The sequence below is a fragment of the Micropterus salmoides genome, unplaced genomic scaffold, assembly GCF_014851395.1.
Source record: "Micropterus salmoides isolate LMB-PRFRI ecotype aquatic unplaced genomic scaffold, ASM1485139v1 Ms_hic_scaffold_2, whole genome shotgun sequence".
NCBI lineage: Eukaryota > Metazoa > Chordata > Actinopteri > Centrarchiformes > Centrarchidae > Micropterus > Micropterus salmoides.
The window spans coordinates 5,667,002-5,686,282 of record NW_024041150.1 but is presented as its reverse complement, the minus strand read 5'-3'; the positions used below and the strand labels follow the sequence as shown (position 1 = coordinate 5,686,282).

General features: G+C 40.1%; 1 protein-coding gene across 1 annotated transcript; it reads right to left on the bottom strand.

Moving 5' to 3' along the window:
* Positions 1-13: 13 nt before the first annotated feature.
* On the bottom strand, positions 14-16,141 carry LOC119913460 (melanopsin-A-like). The gene is made up of 8 exons (XM_038732889.1): positions 16,086-16,141; positions 15,424-15,594; positions 13,888-14,052; positions 13,139-13,246; positions 8,956-9,151; positions 8,711-8,875; positions 7,228-7,287; positions 14-5,303 (listed from the first exon to the last, which is right to left on the bottom strand). The coding sequence occupies exons 1-8, from the start codon at positions 16,139-16,141 to the stop codon at positions 5,142-5,144; spliced, it is 1,083 nt and encodes a 360-aa protein (XP_038588817.1). The 3' UTR covers positions 14-5,141.
* Positions 16,142-19,281: the final 3,140 nt, after the last annotated feature.

Genomic DNA, 19,281 nt, shown 5'->3' with positions numbered 1-19,281 from the left:
ACAACATCTGTGTATTGTACAGTTTATATATATATATATATGTATATATTGTATGCGTGTAATTCTAAAAGGCCATTTCTGTTTCTGCAGTGATGAAGGCTCAAACAGAGGCGTCCCACGATGAATACAGTGAATAATAGATATTTATTTAGAAAAATAAATAAGAGCAACACTGAGGTAAACAGGAGAAACACATCTACAATAAGTCACCTTCCCGTTGAAAACAAAAACTTCATTACACAGGAACTAATATAGCAAACACTTGCATTTATATTTAATCTCATTACTGTCTATTCAACATTGTGCAGAGCTTTACTGCACCATACTGCTGCCACATTACACTGTACTGTCAGCATTTGGATGCAAGGGGGAATGATTAGTGAACTAGTAGAGGTTTTTGTTCGTAGGCCACAGAGAGAAAGGTTTGAAGACCTGCATGAATATAACAACTATTTAAAACTTCAAAAGCTTTCAAAGCAGCTTGAAAGTCGCAGCTGAAGCACTTAAAATTCAGTTTAAACTGCTGGTTTAGTTTAGCAACTAAATTATATTAATTAAGGTTATAATATGGTGTAATTTAGCATCTTTACTTCAGCATCAGTTTGTTTCATTTTAGTTAAAAGCACACAGTTTGGTTCAGGTTTGTTAACAGCCCAGTTTAGAACCTACAACATATTAAGATTAATGCTAACTACCAACTAAATTAAGCCACCCGTCGCAACTTCATTTAGCATTTAAACAGCTGTGTTACGCTGGTTAACAACAAACACGCTGGTTAACAACAAACAGGTTTAGTTTTGTTTACCTAACAGCAGTTAAACAGCTTTTTTTGGCTAAGCTAAAAGTTCAGTTTAGCAGCTTAAACTGTGTGTTTAACTTTAGCTAAAGGTCATTTCCCCCAAAACACTAAAGGTTTAAAATTGGTTCAGTTTAACAGCTACAACAGTTTTGGTGTCATTTAGCTAATGGTTTGGCTAAACAGCAGTTAAACAGCTTTGATCAGCTTAAACTATTAAAGGTCAGTTCACTAAGAAAACATTTTGGTTAAGGTTTGTTTCCAGCCTAGTTTAGCTCCTAAAACATTTTGATAAAGGTTAGCAAACAATGGTTCAGTTTAACAATAAAAACAGTTTTGGGGTCATTTAGCTAAAAAAGCAGTTTTTGTTCTGCCTCGCTAATAGTTCAGAAGCTGAAATAGTTTGTTTCAGGTTAGTAAACAGTGCAGTTCAGCTGTTCAAACTGTTCAGTTCTTGTGCTAATCTGGTTTTGTTCAATTGCCTTTAAGTTTATTGAATTAATGAAAACTTCCCTCCCAGCAGAAAACTTGTCAAAAGTTGTGTTATTTTAAAGAAACATTCAAATTGACTATTGGGGAATGTACAAGTAACTTCATGCAGACCAACAGTCAGATTGGCTTATCAAGCCCAATGTTACAATCAACAGTTAGGTCCCTTTTCACCCCCCTGGTACTAACACCAACTACATCACGATCACATTCCACTACACCGTCCTTCAGCAAAATATAGACTTTAAATACGCAATCAAGAAAAGAAGGAAACACTAACAGAAAGAAAAACACTAATTGAACAACACCAGAATGCAGGAAATCTTTAAAAACATTTAAAATATTTTGTAATAAAAGTGCATTTGCAGGCCTCAGGGCTTTAAGCAGTCACTGAGATAAGGAGAAACATCTGAATTTATTCAAAGGAGCAGTCTGACATTTTGCTAAATCGTATTGATTGACATCATACCCAGATATGATCCAAAATTGATATCAGTAAGTGAAATCAGTTTTGTCTCTGTGTGTCCAGTACACAGAGAGGTCCAGGGTGTGTTTCACCTTAGCACAAAGACTGGAATCAGGCGGAAACTGCTAGCCCAGCTCCTTCAGAAGTGGAAAAATACATTTCAAATGATGACAAAAGGATTTCCCAAAGTATGGCCCTTCCTCTCAGCACTTAAATCTGGCAGAACCTTCGTTGAAATGTAATTTTAATCGGATATTCTCCTTTTCCAGGTTCATTCTATCTGAAACTAGGATAAATGGATAAAGAACAAAGACCATGTTGGAAAGCAGAGTTGTCTATTTGTTTTTTGGTGTTGATCTGGTTGTTTTTTTACCCCTCCCTCACTTCCTCTTCCCCCTCATGGGACCTTCTTTTGGAAAATAAAATGTCCGGTAGTCAGTGGTGAGAGACAAGTAATGTTTTGTCTTGTTTGAGTTTTGTCCTGAATCACACACAAGATGCTTGTCAATTTAAAACATAATTTAAGTCAAGAAAGTCACAGTTTGTTGTAAAACAGTAAAGTAACATTTAGTTTTGTGTGAAACCGCTCCATTAACTACATCTCTTGTCTTGCACAATATACGTCACCAACATGTTAGCGCTGTAATGCAAAGCTAACCTTCATCGCTTCCTTGCTACTATAGGTAACTTAGCTATGTTCAACGCACAGATGTATTTCACCTTGTTTAATCCAACAACTCCTGGTCCTTTTATCACATCATCCACACATGGGTGCTCTTTGACATTAGCTTAAGTAACGTTACCTTCAGTCAGTCAGATAAACAGTTATGACGTCAAATATGTGACTTTTGGGTTTGTGGTCTTTCTAATTAAGTATTTTTGTATGTCTACAAAACAAACTGCAACTTTCTTGACTTTACATATATTTATTGTAAGTATATTTTAACTTGACAAACATCCTGTGTATAATTAAGGGCACTATTTAAATGGGATCAAAACATTTGTTTCTTTCGTCGTTGACTACCTATTACAGACCTAGTACATATTTTAGGCTGTCAATACATTGCAGGTGGCAAATTAACAATCAAAATTCTTAGAAATTTTTGGTCAATTGGTCCTTGATTTTATGCAGTAGACAAAATCAGATTCATATTTTTAGTCATGGACCACTTTAAAATGACAGCTGTCGCAAACAGATTAGGTCACTTTCGGCTAGTTAGCTAGTTATGTCAGCTCCATGAACTGTTTAAAAACTCAGTTTCCAGCAAACATTTTAATGTTCTTAAATGTTTTAAGAACCCTGTAAAAATGGTCACGCTAACAGAACGAGGCTAAAGCTAACAGGTCCCAGGCAAATGTCAGCATTCTCACTATTTTATTATACATGTTGAAATAAAGAAACATTGTTCTTTTATTGAAGTGTAGCACTTAGCTAGTCCTTCTGGTATGAGTATTAAAAAATAGCCATTTGGCCAAGAACAAACGAGACACTGGTTGGATTAACGCATTATTGTTACATATATATAAACATTGTCACTTTTTATATTATAAGATAAAGGCTTTTGGGATGAGGACTAGTTGTGAGTAAAGAGTTTGGCTAGGGTTGGGGTTTAAACATCTTCGAACGAAATACAGCAGGACAGAGTCGCTAACGTTAGCCTGCACTCCAGGAGTAGCACAGTGGATAATGCAACGTGTAATGCCACAAAATAATGCAATGCTAAAAAAAATGCCTTAGGTTTACTACTTTTTATAGTAGCATAAGGTAGTCAGCTGGACATGCTCATTTACATCTTAGGTTAGATCAGATTTAACAGTTTAATCCCATTCCTTACACCTTTACTCGTACCTTTTTATATTGTTTGAGTGGGTTAGAGTATACAGAGCCACATGTACACCTCTTCACCATGCGGAAAATTACAAGACTTGACGGATCAACCACTCCTAGTAAGGTTACTGTTAGCTATGAGCTGTGATGGGGTTTAGTCAGTCAACGGTCAAATTGAGAGCTGGGTTTTGAATTTGTTTTTTTATGTAATATCTAAGTTCTTACTCACAAAGAACCAAACAAACAACTTTCCACCTGTCACATGTCTCTGTAGGACTGAGCTGGGAAACGACAGAAAAACAAATCAAAAGCAAAACACAACAAGCACACAAACAGGAATCCACAGGGTTTGTAGAAAAATCTCATATTAATAATTTCCTTGTCCTGAAACAAATGAAAATGTTTGTTAAAAAGGCTCAGGGACCATAACCCGTCTCACCTGAAGAGAAAAATAAAATGATAAGAGGAGTTAAAAAAAAAACTTACATCTGTTTACATCCATCTGAATCAGGGATAGCAAGCCATTCTTACTCCCAAGTCACACATAAACATCATCACATAAGAATACATGGCCAAGTCCTGTTGGCATCTAGGGCTAACCCTACCCCTAACCCAATGCACTGGGGAGCCCCTTAACGTCATCGTTCAATGCACTGGGGGGAACGTAGCATAATTTTTGACCGCTAAAGGTAGGTGTAGGATACTTAACAGAAAGGTCTGAGTAAGGAGGTAGTCCAGAAACCGGACTTTCAACCAGGGGACTGGTGTTCGTTGCTCGTGTGAAACAAAAAGTACAAATTGAATTTTTTTATTTAAATTATGTAGGTTATGTTAGTTGCATAAGTATGTTACTTAATTTAAGAAAGTCAAGTTACGTAAGTAACGCGGTTATTTTAACCCAAACCATTAACGTTTTGTCAACAACGTGCCGTTTAAAAATTGCGACATCTCGCAACGTTAACACATACCATTATTGTGAAAGTCTAACATTGCGTGTTTATTGTTGCTAACTTGACCGGACGTTACATATCTATTGTTTAGACCCTAAAACGACCCTTAAGGGTACTTAGGGCGTTAAAAAGTGACGCCAAGGGGTCTTGACCAAGCGTCCTTATGTGACGAGTTGGGATTTTGGGGATGGAAATCAGATGCAGGAAAATTATGTTTTTGGGGTTAAAGTAAAAAAAAAACATTCCACCCTCCAATGCTTGTTTACTTAAGTAGCATAAGAAACATTTTCATATTACAGTCTTCTTGACAACTTAACACCTAATACACGTTAGTTGGGACAAAAATATAAGTGCTGTTTGGTTCAGTTGGTACTGGTCGCAGTCTATATTAATCATGGCTACAGCCGTTCTTTGACATTTATCAGGAGTAATTCTGTCCACTACCAATAAATCTTTGACGTAGTCCCCAACGTACCCAACACCGTCATGTTTGCTTTGATCAAATGGCTTTCGTGTGTTCTTCAGGTGTGTTTGAACTCTACACTTCTAATTATCTGACTGGACGTGAGCTGGTCAGGTGGCTGCAGGTGATCAGCTGGAGGGGGCGGGGCTCTACCCAGACCCCGCCTTTGTGTTGTTGGCTGTCTTGGAGCGGGCAGTGCTGGAACCTTTTCGACTGATGGGAAGAAAGGGGCTGGACTCAGAGGTGACGACGATGCTCGGGATTCGACCAATCGTGCTTCTCGTCACGTGTCCCTCTGCAAGATCCCCGCTCTGTCAAACAGGAAATCCAGCTCAACATTTAATTTCAGAATTATATCGCTTTTAACTTATTAAGATTAACAGATTGTACGTATTCAAAAAAATCCACCAAGTCCAGCTTTGGGAGAAGTATTCCGATCCTTTACTTCAGTAAAAGTACTAATACTAAACTGTGAATATACTCCACTAATGCTTTAAAACCCTTAAGTATTATGAGCTCATGCTGGCTGTACACTAGAGGACAATCAGGCTAATACTGGGTCCGATTCGCAAAGCTGAGGCTGGTTGATGAACAGATTATTGGCCCAAATAATCCTGTAGTGGGAGGGGTTTATAGACATACTCTTAAGGCTCCCCAGTTACGGATCGTCAATATTACAATTCCAAATCAGTTAACTTCCGGAAACCTGCAACGGCCAATGAGAGAAAGGTGAGTGGAAAGAGTCACCAGCGTGTTGTGCATCTACTCGCACTATAAAACGTAAAAGTGTATAAACCTGCTCATTCCCTGTTCTCAGCCTCGAGTTCATCCACAGTTTGATTCTCTTCTTTTGTTTTTCTGTGCAAAACACAGCACACAAGAACAACCAGCTGACCTCTAGTGTGTACCAGGCATAAATGTACTTCGAGTATGAAATTAAAGGTACTCAACTCAGAAAAATGTTTCCGGTCAGTGTTTCACCATTATATCTAATGTTTCTGGATTAATATTCCTGCTGCATTAATGTGGATGTTGCATTTTACTGCTGAAGGTTAAGCTCATTCAAACTCTTTATCCTGTTCCGTAGTTTAATCTGCAGCAATACATCATTGTCTATAAAGCCCCTTTTCCACTGCACAGTACCAGCTCGACTCACCTCGACTCACCTCGACTCTACTCGCCTTTTTTTGGTTTTCCATTGTGGAAAAGTTGTACCTGTACCTGCTACCAGGTAATTTTTTTTGTATAACCTCCGTCGAGGTTCCAAGCGTGCTGAGGCGAAACTAAAATGTGACGTGAAAACACAGCAGACTGCTGATTGGTCAGAGAGAATATTCACTATTCACTGCATCATCATTGCATGAGCCAGACAGAGGCCAGCAACAGAAAGTTTTAGATTTTACAGTTTTCGTATGGAATTTCATCACTAAATCCACTTCTGAGAAGTTTTGAGGTGAGAAATCAGCTGTGTAGATTTCGAATATTGACAGTTTTATGAGAAGTGACAGCGGAACAAAAATGTGCTTGAATATTTTCGGAGTTGAGGAGCTCCACAAGTGGCGGCGGGGGAAGCCTGCTGTGACCCGCCGTCACACAGACCGCTGCAGCAACAACGGCAGAGGAAAACACAGCTGGAAGGTTTTCATACCGTTTATCTGTCTTTACATTCTGAGGAAGGTTGATACGTTTTAACTTAAATAAAGAGAAAGCTGTGTGGATCGCTGGTGTGTGTGTCACATTGAAAATTACAGCGCACCAGTTGTGTGTGGCGTCGCTATGACGACCAGCTACATTGAGGGCTACTATCTCCGGGCACTATCTGCAATGGAAAACGGAGCAGGTCCAAACCGAGTCGAGTAGAGTCAAGTCGAGGCGAGTTGAGCTGGTAATGGAAAAACGGCTTAAGATCACCATGTGTTTGTAGCGTCACTGTCCACTAAAAAGTCAGAAAAACAGCCAATTTCCAGCTTTGAGACGATGCATTTTCCAGCTGACACACAGAGGAGAAATTATCTCTTGTTTGTGTCCGATGGTGTCTCTCTCGCCTGCGCCAATGAAAGCTACATTAGCTAGCAAGGCTAAATTAGCTTAGAAACACAGTTCAGAGCCGCGAAGTAAACCACTCAAAGTGGGTAAATAAGAGACGGAAAACACCACTCACAGATTAATATTTTTATATTTGCTTTCATAACTTCAGATTAAGATCCGCTGTGTGGACAGCTGGACAGTACTTACGTTTGGGATGCTGCCGCGTTCACTGACTCCTGCCATGGAGATATCAGTGTCACCGGACATCTGCAAAAAAGACACAAAAATGAACGGGAGCCAGTGATTATCAGACTGATTAACCAGCATCCGGCTGCAGCCATGATGGAGATTCTCCTCTGCACCACTTCCTGTCACATTAAATCCCAGGAAAGAATTTAATATATTTAGATTTTCATCGAAAGTATAAGTGAGTAAAGCAGGAAACTAGAGTCATTAAACTCTAATCTGTTTTGCAGAATTTTAAAACACTTTTAAAAACCCGAGCGACCGTTTCGATTCAATGATAGATCAAAAGGAAAAGAGGATTTTCTCGTCCGAGCTGAAAAGCACATTGAGCAGAGAAAATATGAAACACAGAGCAGCAGATTAACAACGGTGTTTTAAAAAAAGATGTTCTGGTGTTTGGAGCTGCACAGATCTGCTTTCACCAGACACACACTACTCCTCACCGGCTGAATGCAGCGATAATGATCTACATGAGGGGTAAAATGCCTTCTGAAAAACACTTGTGGGTGTCCTGCTGTGGTAATCTGCTGTTTAATCTGACTCCAGCTGTGCAAATTATCTCTTTGAGACATGTTAAAATGTTTGCCCATCAGGTCAGCTGAGTCAGTGAACTCTTTTAAGTCCCTTCTTACAACATACTTTTATAGGAGAGCCTTTTCTGATTTTTGTTGATTTAATTTTATTCTACTTAATATATTTTTTCTTTTCTTTTAACTATATTTTGTGTTTCTTATGTCTTTTCTTGCCTTTTTGTGTATTTATAATCTGTGTTTTATTGTATGCGCTTGTTTAAGCACTTTGTAACATGGGTTTTGAAAAGTGCTCTAAAAATAAAGATTATTATTATTATCATCGTCCCCTTCAGTTGGTCAGATCCTGACACCGGGACCTGTCAATCATCTGGATTGGCTGTTATTTGAGCCCGGGGGAAACCTCTGGCTCTCACAAGTGAAGCCAGTGCTGAAGCACCTTAAACCTGCATTCTCTCTAGCAGCCAGCAGGGGGCGACTCCACTGGCTGCAGAAAGTAGTGTGATTTTATCGAAGTCAATAAGAAAATGAGGCTACTTCTCAGCTGATTTATTACCGCAGTAAACACTTGGTCTCAGTCGCTAGTCAACATTGACTGTTTTTAGTAAAATTGCATAAGTACTGTTAGTAACTATTTATTTTAATCCAAATTATGATGTTTTCCTGAACCTAACCAATTTGTGATGTTTAACATTAATCACTAGTTTTATTTTGTTTCAAACTTCAAACAAACCGTAGAGCCTTAAATGTTGAAAACGTCACTAAAGGGTACCCAGGGCGTTAAAAAGCAACGCCAAGGGTCTTGACCAAGCGGCTTAGGAGTAAGAATCTGTTGACAAACACGATAAAACACTGCAGGCCTGCGGCAAATCAAGCCAGCGGTAACCCATGGGAGGAGCTGGCAAGGTGTTTACCTTTTCGAAGATGCCCGAGTCGTGGTTCTTCATCTTGGACTTGAAGCTGAAGGAGGGTTTGATTTCGGGGAGCTCGGCGGTGTCTCTGCTGATGTCACAGGAGACCTGGCGGCTGGCTGGTCTGGAGCCCATGCTGGACAGGTCAGCTTCAGTGTCCGTCAAACCCTGCAGAGAAAAAAAAAACACACTCTTTGACTCGCACAGCGGTGCACACACACCTGAGCGCCAAATGGATCTGAGCTTACCGATTCGCTGTCGGAGATGGAGGAGAGGCGGGACTTGCCGTTGCTCTGCCGCCTGAACTGGCTGCTGATGTCGGAGGTCTGGCTGGTCACCGTGGAGCGACGCGTCGACATGAAGCTGCTGCTGGCCGAGCGGAGGTCACGAGGACGGATGCAGAGCAAGGCGCCGAGGAATGGGATGTACTTGGCTAGCGCTAACCTGTACAGACACAGAGAGATCCAGAGATTGAGGCTGGATTGAAGCTTTGATCAGTTCTTCGTTGGTTAAGAGGTTGACTCTACTGTTAGGCAACGGGAGCAGGTGCCTCCTTCCAAGATAACTTCCGTTTTCTGATCCAGTAGAAAACTTCATACCAGCAGCATTTTCAATAACACAAATAACTTAAAATCAGGCATTGGAACATCATTTTACTCAGTGGTGTGTGGTTCACTCCACATGTCCAGATAAAAAACTAACACCACTTCCCATAAGCTCTAGAGCTCCACCGGTTAGACGTTACGCCTCGACAGAAGAGCCCATGAGCAAGCATCGTGCCTACAGGTCGAAACCAAAGTCTATTCTCACTGACTGTAACCGGCAACTGTACTGAAGTTGTGGGCAGACGGATCTTCCGCTGTTTGTCAAGAAGTAGTGCCTGCACACAATATTTATATATATATATATTTATATTTCTGTTTGTGATCTTTACAGGTGTTGGTTGGTGCATTTTGCTGCCTCCTCCTGCTTCCAGCTGTTATGCTAAGCTAGGCTAACCACACCCTGACTCCAGCTCTGCACTGAACACACATGAGATTGATATCCACCTGAACATATCGCTAACATAACACTATTTTCCAAAATGTTGAAGTATTCAGGGTACAAAGTCAAGTTTCACGGTATTCTAAAGTGACGCAGTGCTGAGGATGAATTACGGACAGCTGTTACGAACAGTAGCTAGCTGTGTATAGTTTAACCCTGTAAATTTGTTTATTAGATGTCACATTATAAGCTTTGACTTTTGAATAAAAGCCACCAAACAGGACTTTAACTAAACCATTTTATTGCTTTTTGTTTGAATATAGAATTTAAAGCTTCAAGCATCAAACAGCTCTCTGCTTTTCCTTCATAATGTTACAGATGTTGTATTAAACACCTAGAGTTACACAAGCTGTTTTCTCTTACACTTTAAAACAAGGTCAGGTGTTCTGCATCAGTCCATTGTGTGTGTTCGATTGTCTCCAGCCCAGTTAACATTCAGGTTAATTGAGCAGCGATTGGTTCAGTTGTTAGAGCGCCTTGTCTGATTGGATCAATCTTCAAACAGTGTGACGGTCCACTGAGCAGAATAACAGGCAGGTTAGCTGGAGTCAAACTAAATTCAGATACTAATGAACAAATAGGTTCAGGTGAGAGCCTGCCGCCGAGCTTTAGGTTGTATGTTGTCGATGTTTTTCTTCTCTAAGGACGATCATTAATCCTCTTCTGAGAGTGTTTAAAACTAAAATTGGCAGATTAAATCAAGAGGGGATTTTGAGGAGGGTTGAAAACAAAAATTAACAGAGATTTAAAACAAATACACAGATAACTCAAACACAACTGAGTCAATTAAAGTATGGGGTAAAGTCAGTCATCATTTAGAACAGGACCTCTGTGTGTCTACTCACGCCTAGTATGTGTTATGAGTTGTAGTTGTTTCCCTGTGAGTTTGAGTTTTTGCCATTGTTTCATATGTCTATTTGCCCGTTTCTCTCGTTCCTTGTCCTTAGTAGTTTATGTCTCCTCTTTTATCTTAGCTCTTGGTCCTGTGTTCTAGTTTGTCTTTGTTCCCAGTCCTGTGCCTCGGTTATGTTTTAGTATTTACTTCTTGTTCCTCGTCTGCATTATTTTAGTTTAGTCTGCTCTGTATTCTGTGTCTTAGCTCCTCGTTCTGTGTCTCGGTTTATGTCTTAGTGTTTTGGGTTCTGTCCTGTGTCCAGTATCAGTTATATAGTCTGTTGTGTTTTGGGGTTTACTCATGTCCGTCTCTGTCTGTCACTCATGTCTGTCTTCTTGATGCATTAGTTTCCAGTTCAGTGTTTTACTTCGCTTCACTTCGGTCTGTGTTCCTTGTTGGTGTTAGTTCAGTGGGGATGTGTCTGCTTGTGTCTTGATTCATTTATATTTATTCCTCTGATCTGTTATGTGTTCAGTAACCTGTGTCATGTCTATTCCCTCCAGTATCCCTCTGCCTGACTGTCTCTCTGTTCTCCTCTCTGCTCTGCCTGCCTCGTTAGCCTCATGTCTTTCTCCTGTGTTGCTCCCGCCCTGCTCGTTAGTCCGGGTGTATATATACCTGGTGTTTCTGTCTTGTCTTTGATGGGTCATTGTTTGTTGTCACCCAGTGTTGCAGTTTGTTCTTGTGTCTTCAGCCTTACTTGCTGTGTCTTCCTGTTACCCTGCTCATTTTTGGATTCTGGTTTTCACCCTTTTTGGATTTCTGTTGGACAGCCACTCTGTTTGTAAGTGTGCTCGCCTTTTGTTATATTAAAACCCTTCTCTGAACTGTTCCTGCTGGCTTTTCGTGTCCTGCATTTGGGTCCTCCAACCTGCTCAACCCTGCCTATCACCACATAACTGTAACAGTATGTCTAACCCTTTTCTAGAATTTGTCCAGTAAAATCAGGATTTTCAAGTGTGTGTGCCCAGAAAAATATAACTGAGCTTGATGACCTACATAGCTGTGACAGACTGATGCTGTTCCAGCAATTTAATGACTTAGCAAATACCTGCCACACACATGGATATCTACAGCTGAGACATTTTAAACGTTCGGATCCCTGGAAAAAACAAAGCTTTCACAATTTATTACAAACCCAAGGAATCCAACGTAAACATTTCAGTGGCCTGTGATTTATTGTTAGCACACAGCATAAAGCTAACACCAATTTGCTCAGAGGGAAATGGGACACAGATCTTGAAACAACACAATTTGATAATCAATGGTCCTTACTGCCTCAGGGCGCACACAAAGATAAGTGCTAGATACAAAATCTGAAAAATAGTTTCCAACACATTCTTTTACACTCCTGATTTAAAAACTGGAGCTTCAGAAGCAAGAACCAGAAATTTCTTCTATATGGCTTGGTTATGCCCAAAACTAGGTCCGTGGTGGGAGGCCATAGAAAATACTCACTAAAGTCTTAAATATGGAATATGGCTCCTCCCCTATAATGGAACTACTGGGAGATTACTTGAATCTGCAGTTTAACTTCATCCATTCAGCTCATGTCTTTGGGATGCCCAAAGAATGTATTTTTGTCAAAACGGACTGCTGTGGATCCTCCTAGCCAATCACAATGGGTGAATAGACTTAACTATTGTCTGGCTTTAGAGAAGGTTACACATTTTTTTTAGAAACACAGCCGGGTGAATCTGCACTCCTCCACTATTATTTTATTAATTCCTTTTTCCCCCTCTTTCTTTTATTGCATAAAACTTAAAATGTTCAATAAAAAGTTCAAAAAAGAAAATGAGTCTTAACGAAAAAATCAAACTAACGTAAACTGTATTTTTTTTTTTTGTTTGCAGAACAACAATAAACTAAAATTACAGAGCAAATGTCTAATAGGGTCGACATAAGCTTAGTATTTCAGGTTGGATATGAAGTCTAGTGGCAGCAAAGTCGGGAGAAAGCGGCAGAGTAATTTGGGCTTACTTTCACTTTGTCACTGATAAGAGCAAGTGCCTCGCAGTGGATGGTGAAGAAATATGTGGAACGTTTCTCAAGGGGAAAAATCCCACAAAGTCCGTCCAAATTTCTGCATTCACACCTGTCCAAATGAACTGCGCCAAGGGGGAAAACGAACTCTGGTGCGATTCGACCGAACTAAATGAGGCAGGTGTGAAATCTCCCTAAAACTAACAGTGAAGCTAATAAAAACTAAACTAAAACTTAACATTTTCTAAAAATATAAACTAGACTGAACTAGCAAACCTGCTTTAAAAACTAAACTGAACTTGTAAAGTCAAAACAGAATAAAATAAAAAACTAATGACAAAATGCAAAACTACAATGACCTTGGTAAGGAATCTGTGAAGGTTCTCAGTCGCCCAGGTCACAGATATCCAAGGAAGGTTAAAATCAAGGGCAGCTGGACTTGGTTGAAGATACTCGAAGACGTTTCTTCAGTTGGTAAGGAGGTATTGTTCAGTCATGCAGCATGTTACCTGTATTTCGGGTGCGTGATGGCGTAGATGATGGGGTTGTGGATGGCCGAGGCCTTGGCGATGACGGCGGGCACAGAGTTCATGTAGGGAGTCAATATGTCTGCGTACCTGAAACACAACAACAACAACACAGTGAGGACCCAGAAGAACCTTTGCAAACGGACACTTCAGCTGCATCGTAGGGGGGCGGGGTCAAGTTCACGTTCCCTGAGGGGAACCAAAGTGGACCACACGTCCATTCTCCCCCCAGCTTGTACTTTAACTTGACCATTTCTGCTATTTTCAGATGAATAATACAATATATAGTAAAAATATAATCAACTAATAAATTAGTTTGTATTATTACTGATTACGATTAAGACTTTATTGGTCCCTTGGTGAAATACACAAGCTACCCAGCAGTGTATAAAAACTATGAAACTAGCTCCACCTTTGCATCTGCAACATTAAAGTGATGAACACATTAATGCATCAATAATAATATTTATTTCTCTTACATTGGCCATTCCGCATAAGTACTTTTACATTATTTTGTACTTTTACTTTTAGCGTTTAGAGTATTTTTCCTGTTCATTTCATTAAAATTAGTTTTCTTGGAGCAGCATCTAGTGGTCATTAGAGGAACTGCAGCTAAAGACCATCCCTGACCTCGACATTTGAATTTGGCGGCTGCAGGTTTGAAGCTGTGATACTGTGATTTTATCGATGTTGCTGTAAGCAGCACACGTCTGGCGGTGGTCTTGTTTTACCCGGCGAAGGCGGTGAGAGCAACGGCGGAGTACGGCGACCAGGAGATGACGTAGAGCAGGATGACAATCAGAGCGATCTTCGCCATTTTCCACTCATTGTGCATCCGGTGGGAGTCTCGACCGCTGCCATGACTGTGAATGCTGCCGTTTGTCTTCCCCACGGCCCTGAAATCACACAGACACACACACACACCTGTAGCGCTACACCTGTGGGGACACCGTGCACATGTACTGTAACTTATATAATAAATATATACTAACCAAAACAAACACAAAAGGGGAAAACTAAATGCGTTTTAGGTTTAGAAACATTTTGAGCCCCCTCTCCTTTGCCTCCCAGTGGTTTGATCCACTTCCTGCTTTCCCCCTTATGTCACTGACACACACAAGTCCGGTTTGAAGAGACCAAAGTTAAGATCTCTATAGTAGTTGTGGATCTCAAAGTAACATTGAGTTTTTTCTCTTTAATACAGATAATACTCATTCATAAATTAGTCACAACAAAAACGATAATGATTACCGTGAGTGCTCTCTGTTAGCTTTATTAATGTTACTTAACCTGTTTGGTGGCTTGTTTATTAGCTTGTTGGATGGTAAGTGACCCACTACAACTAACACGGCAATTAGCGTGAACCAACATCAGGCTAATACTGTAGCTCTAACGTGTGACTATAACTCCTCAAACATTAGGCCTAAATGCATAATTCTGGTCTCCTTTGAAAGGTCAGAAGCTACGTAATATGAATCAATTGTAAATGAACCTATTTAATTTGCTAATAAAGAGTAAAAGGATATTTTCATCCTCGCCTGGTATAAAATTTATATTTTAATAGCAATATCACCATCAAAACCATCATCCAATTCATTATAGTTCAACAGAATATCTTCTAATACACCTTTAACTGTAAATTGGATGAAAAGAATCTAATACACAACAGTTATTACACACTTTTTCAAAAATATACCAGGTGAATATTTACTGTTAATATGTTCACTGGTATTGTAAAACACTATTTCTGCCCATACAACCACGTTCCAAATAATATTAAGCTTCCAAAACATTGAAATATTGATAAAAACAGTGAATATTCATCAACATTCCTGTGACCAAATGCACTCCCATGCTTTACAGGCCCAGAACTTGAGAAAACAGCTGACAAAAGTAAGTCTGGGGTTGTAACTGTATATGTATGTTGGTGCGTTTGTTGTTATTATTAGTCCGTGTGAGTTTTGTGATTTGAGTGATATGAGTTTCACAGCTGCAGTGCCGCCGCTAAAGGTGCGCCAAATATGACATCCAGACTTTAGTCAAACAAGAATAAACCTTTAAACGTTGAATCTGTCAATACGAAGCGACTCTTTTATGTGTTTATCTTAATAGACTATATGTTTTCAAACAAAAAGGAGCTTTACATAGTCAGCTTTAATCATATAAATCTTAATTTTCCAACAACAAAAATGGGGCTAGTAACCACACTGGCTAGTGCTCAAAAAAGTTAATGTCAAGCCCTGCCAAACACACGTACGATGACTGACCGGTTGGTGTTGCGGATGGCGCGGAAGATGAAGAGGTAGCAGTAGATGATGATGAAGAGCGGCAGGAAGAAGGCGAAGATGAAGAGCAGCATGGTGTACGCTCGCACCGACGGGGTAAAGGTCATGTAGTCCCACGAACAGGAAGTAAGCAGGCCCTCTGGGACATAGGCACTGAGGGGCGAGAGACATAAACAGACACACACAGAGAGAGAGTTTTAATGTCCCATCTGGACACTCTTGTTGCCACGGCCACACATTTCACGCTCTGTTCAAACACAGACGTACAGACTGAGAGGAAGAAAAGGGAGGGCAGGTTCTGACCTCTTGGCGTCACTGGAGCCATTTAGTGTTATTTTTGCACGTGAAGGGCTCCGCGCCGTTAAGTTAACAAGAATAAACATGCAACATCTGGTTAGAAGTCTTTCAAAATAAAAGTAGTGAATTTGGATAATTTTAGACAATAAAACTATGTCCACCCAACACCTCCTTACATTTCTGTTATTTATATAAATGCTCCGTATAGCACCTTTCTAGTCTTTTCGACCACTTAAAGTGCTTTTACACTACATCCACTCACTGAGCCTAAGTGCTCAAACAGAACTGGCAATTCAGGGTTCTGTATCTTGACCAAGGACACCTCAACATGTAGCCTGGGATTGAACCTCCGACCTTCAAAATAACAGGCAACCTGCTCTACCTCCTGAGCCACAGCCGCCATGCTTACTTTTAGCAATGATGCTAAAGAGTTTTGCCAGTGCAAGGGGTCTTCACCATACATTAACACTTGGGAGGGAGAACGGTTTGCATTTAATCAGTCGTAAGCGAACACTTAGACAACACTTAGAGAGGGAGACAATGCTGCGCGAATATATACGCAGCACTCTGCAATCAAGTACGATTTTAAATAGATCATATTAATTGTGGCGGTTGGCGGTGATACTGTTGCGGGCCGCCACAACAAATCAATGTATGGGAAACACTGACTGAGTGATGACCTAAACGTGCTCCGGCTCAGATCGTTAGGCGCAGTGTGAGCGCAGGCCAGCGGTGGAGTGGGGAGGAGGGACAATCACGGAAACCGGGCCTAGTGTGACTACGCCCTAAGTCCCTCCCATTCTGGTGGACCACCATAATATGTGTAATTCTGGGCTCAGTTCAAACAGGATCAAAAAATAAGTTGTCTCTCACCATTGACTACCGGACATATTTTTTTCCAAAGTAAGGTTCCATGAGCCGGAAGTGGAAGCGAATGACTGAAGCTGTGTTCACACTGAAAGCGAATCCAGCGTTTCGGGCGGCTTGATTACATACAAAGTCACGAATTCCTGCGAATTTGCTCCAGGCTGTGCGGAAGATACGTTTGTTGCAAATTTTTTAACTTGAGTGTGAAATTTGCATGGAGCTATGTTGCAAAAAGCCTATCAGCGTTGAGATTGTCCGGACGTCACCGACGGCTTGAGAGCGTTGTTTGGAGAGGACCAAGCAGAGCGGGTTATTGACGCCGCTGGCCGACGGAGAGCTGCTAAACTACGGGGAAGTGTAGAAGAAAGAGACGGGAGCAGCGCTGCAGCTTTTGGACAAATAAACCCCCGTCTGGATTATGCTCTGACAACTACGCTTGTCAGCAGCTAGCTTCCGTGCATTTGCGGTTCCACTGGTATTGTTAGCGTCGGTTGGCACCCAGAGCTCTGTTGGACTACACTATATCAAAACCGGAAAATCTGGACGTTACTTGGAGAAAAGAAAGCGAGGAAGTTGAACTACCTGGAGAGTTCAGAAAACATGTGTCTGTAACTTTATACCAGCTATCGTTGTACTTTACTGTGAACAAGTTATCATAGCGTAGCCCTGATCAATCCAAACTACATTCAGAAAACAAACAATTTAGAAGTTGTCCTGCTGACAGACCTGACAAAGCATGAATTCATAGGTCTAACAAATCTGCATCATATTGTAGTTATTTCGGCATCAGTTTGATCCGTTTTCATTTCAGCTAACATCACTGAAATGAAACAAATAAGGAGAAATAGCGTTATAGAAATAAAGTGTTGCGTGTTGCTAATGATATCAGCTGCAGTGTTTTCTGTCTGTCAACATGCAAACAAAACGTTTCCTCGTGGTTAAATGTCTCTCTGTGTTTATCTCCTTAACAAGAACACAGCCAAGAGACCACATACTGTATAAACACTGAGGCTGTTCTGCTATTTCTGCCTTCAGCACTGATTTATTTAAAATTGGTCCAGATTTATATGTATTGTTGACTTTGTGTGATTTGTAAATGAAGCAGATGTGCTGCTATGTGCTTGTGAAAATGTCCTCTTTCTTGTTTTGCTTTTTGTATAAAGAGGAAAATAAAGAGTAATTGTCCAACGACGGTTAAAATCAAGGGCAACTGGACTTGGTTGAAGATACTAGAAGACGTCGAAACGTCTTCCAGTATCTTCACATAAGTCCAGTTGCCCTTGATTTAACCTTCGTTAACTATGACCTGGATGACTGAGAATCTTCATAGACAAAGAGTAAATGACATTTTTTGTAGGTAAGATTGTGTAAGTTGTGTATTTGAAACAGTCAGTGATATTTTTCAATGTGAATATAAACTTTCAGATGCGTGAATGTTTTTATTGTCAGTGTTTTATCATTACAAAAAGTTCTGATCTTTTCCTGTATTAGAGTGTACTCTTTCTAGTACTATATATATATATATATATATGAAGGAAATACATCGGGAACATGTGTAAGTCATGCATATGATGTGTGCATTGTTTCTTTTTGGTGTGAATTTTCATCTGTTGTCTAAGAGATCAAAGATTGAATAATATTTGTTTCTATGAAACTGTAAAATTACACATTGTCCTACTTTGTTTTAAATTAATGTTTAATTTCATGCTTGTCCCAAAACAGCCGCTGGCCTCTGTCTGGCCCCTGAGAGCCGTCACTGGAAATGAATGACAAAGAATTACCCAGGGGAAAAAGTTAAAACGTATGATCAAATTTAAAGATTTAACAACATACCAGACTCCATTCAAATGACAGCACGTTTACATTGGGTTAGAAGGTTGACAGACCCTACGTTCACCTCCAGCTGCTCCAGACCTGAACCCAGGAACTCATCAAGTCCTGAATAAGATTCCTGAAGAAATGTTTTTTCATTCTCCACATGTCCTCATAAATATAAAAAACTCAATCTTAGAATCACATACTGCTAAAAGCAAATGGCACATTTATGACATGACTGCTCAGAAACATTTTCAACCTGAAGGATTTATAGGAGCTTTTCTGTTTCAATACGTTATAATTTACATATATCTTAGTAGAAATGAGAGGTGAGGGTGAAGAAGGAAAACAAACCACGTGTAGCGCGTGTGAACATGAACTATAGGCGACTGGAGCACAGACACCATACCGGTATGGTTTATGTATATTATTCTTTTTCCTATTTTCCTCTAGCACCATCATGAGGTTCTGGTCCAGTTTAAATACAAAGGAGAGGAGAGTAACATATGGAGAGCCTAAGTCCCTCTCCTTCCAATGGACCACCACCTTACTTTGGAAAAAATATGTTCGGCAAGAGACAACAAATTTTTTGATCCCGTTTGAATTGTGCTCTGAATTACACACGATGATGGTCAATTTATAATATACATTTAATGTAAAACTGTATAAGACAAAAAGTCAAAAATACAAATTACAAAGACTACAAACCCAAAAGTCGCGTATGTGACGTAACTCTTTCTCTAAATGACTGAAGCTAACGTCAAAGAACTCCATGAAAGGATGATGTGATAAAAGGCCAGAGAGTCGTTGGATTAAACAAATCAGATGAGATATATCTGCGAGGAACAAAGCTACGTTATC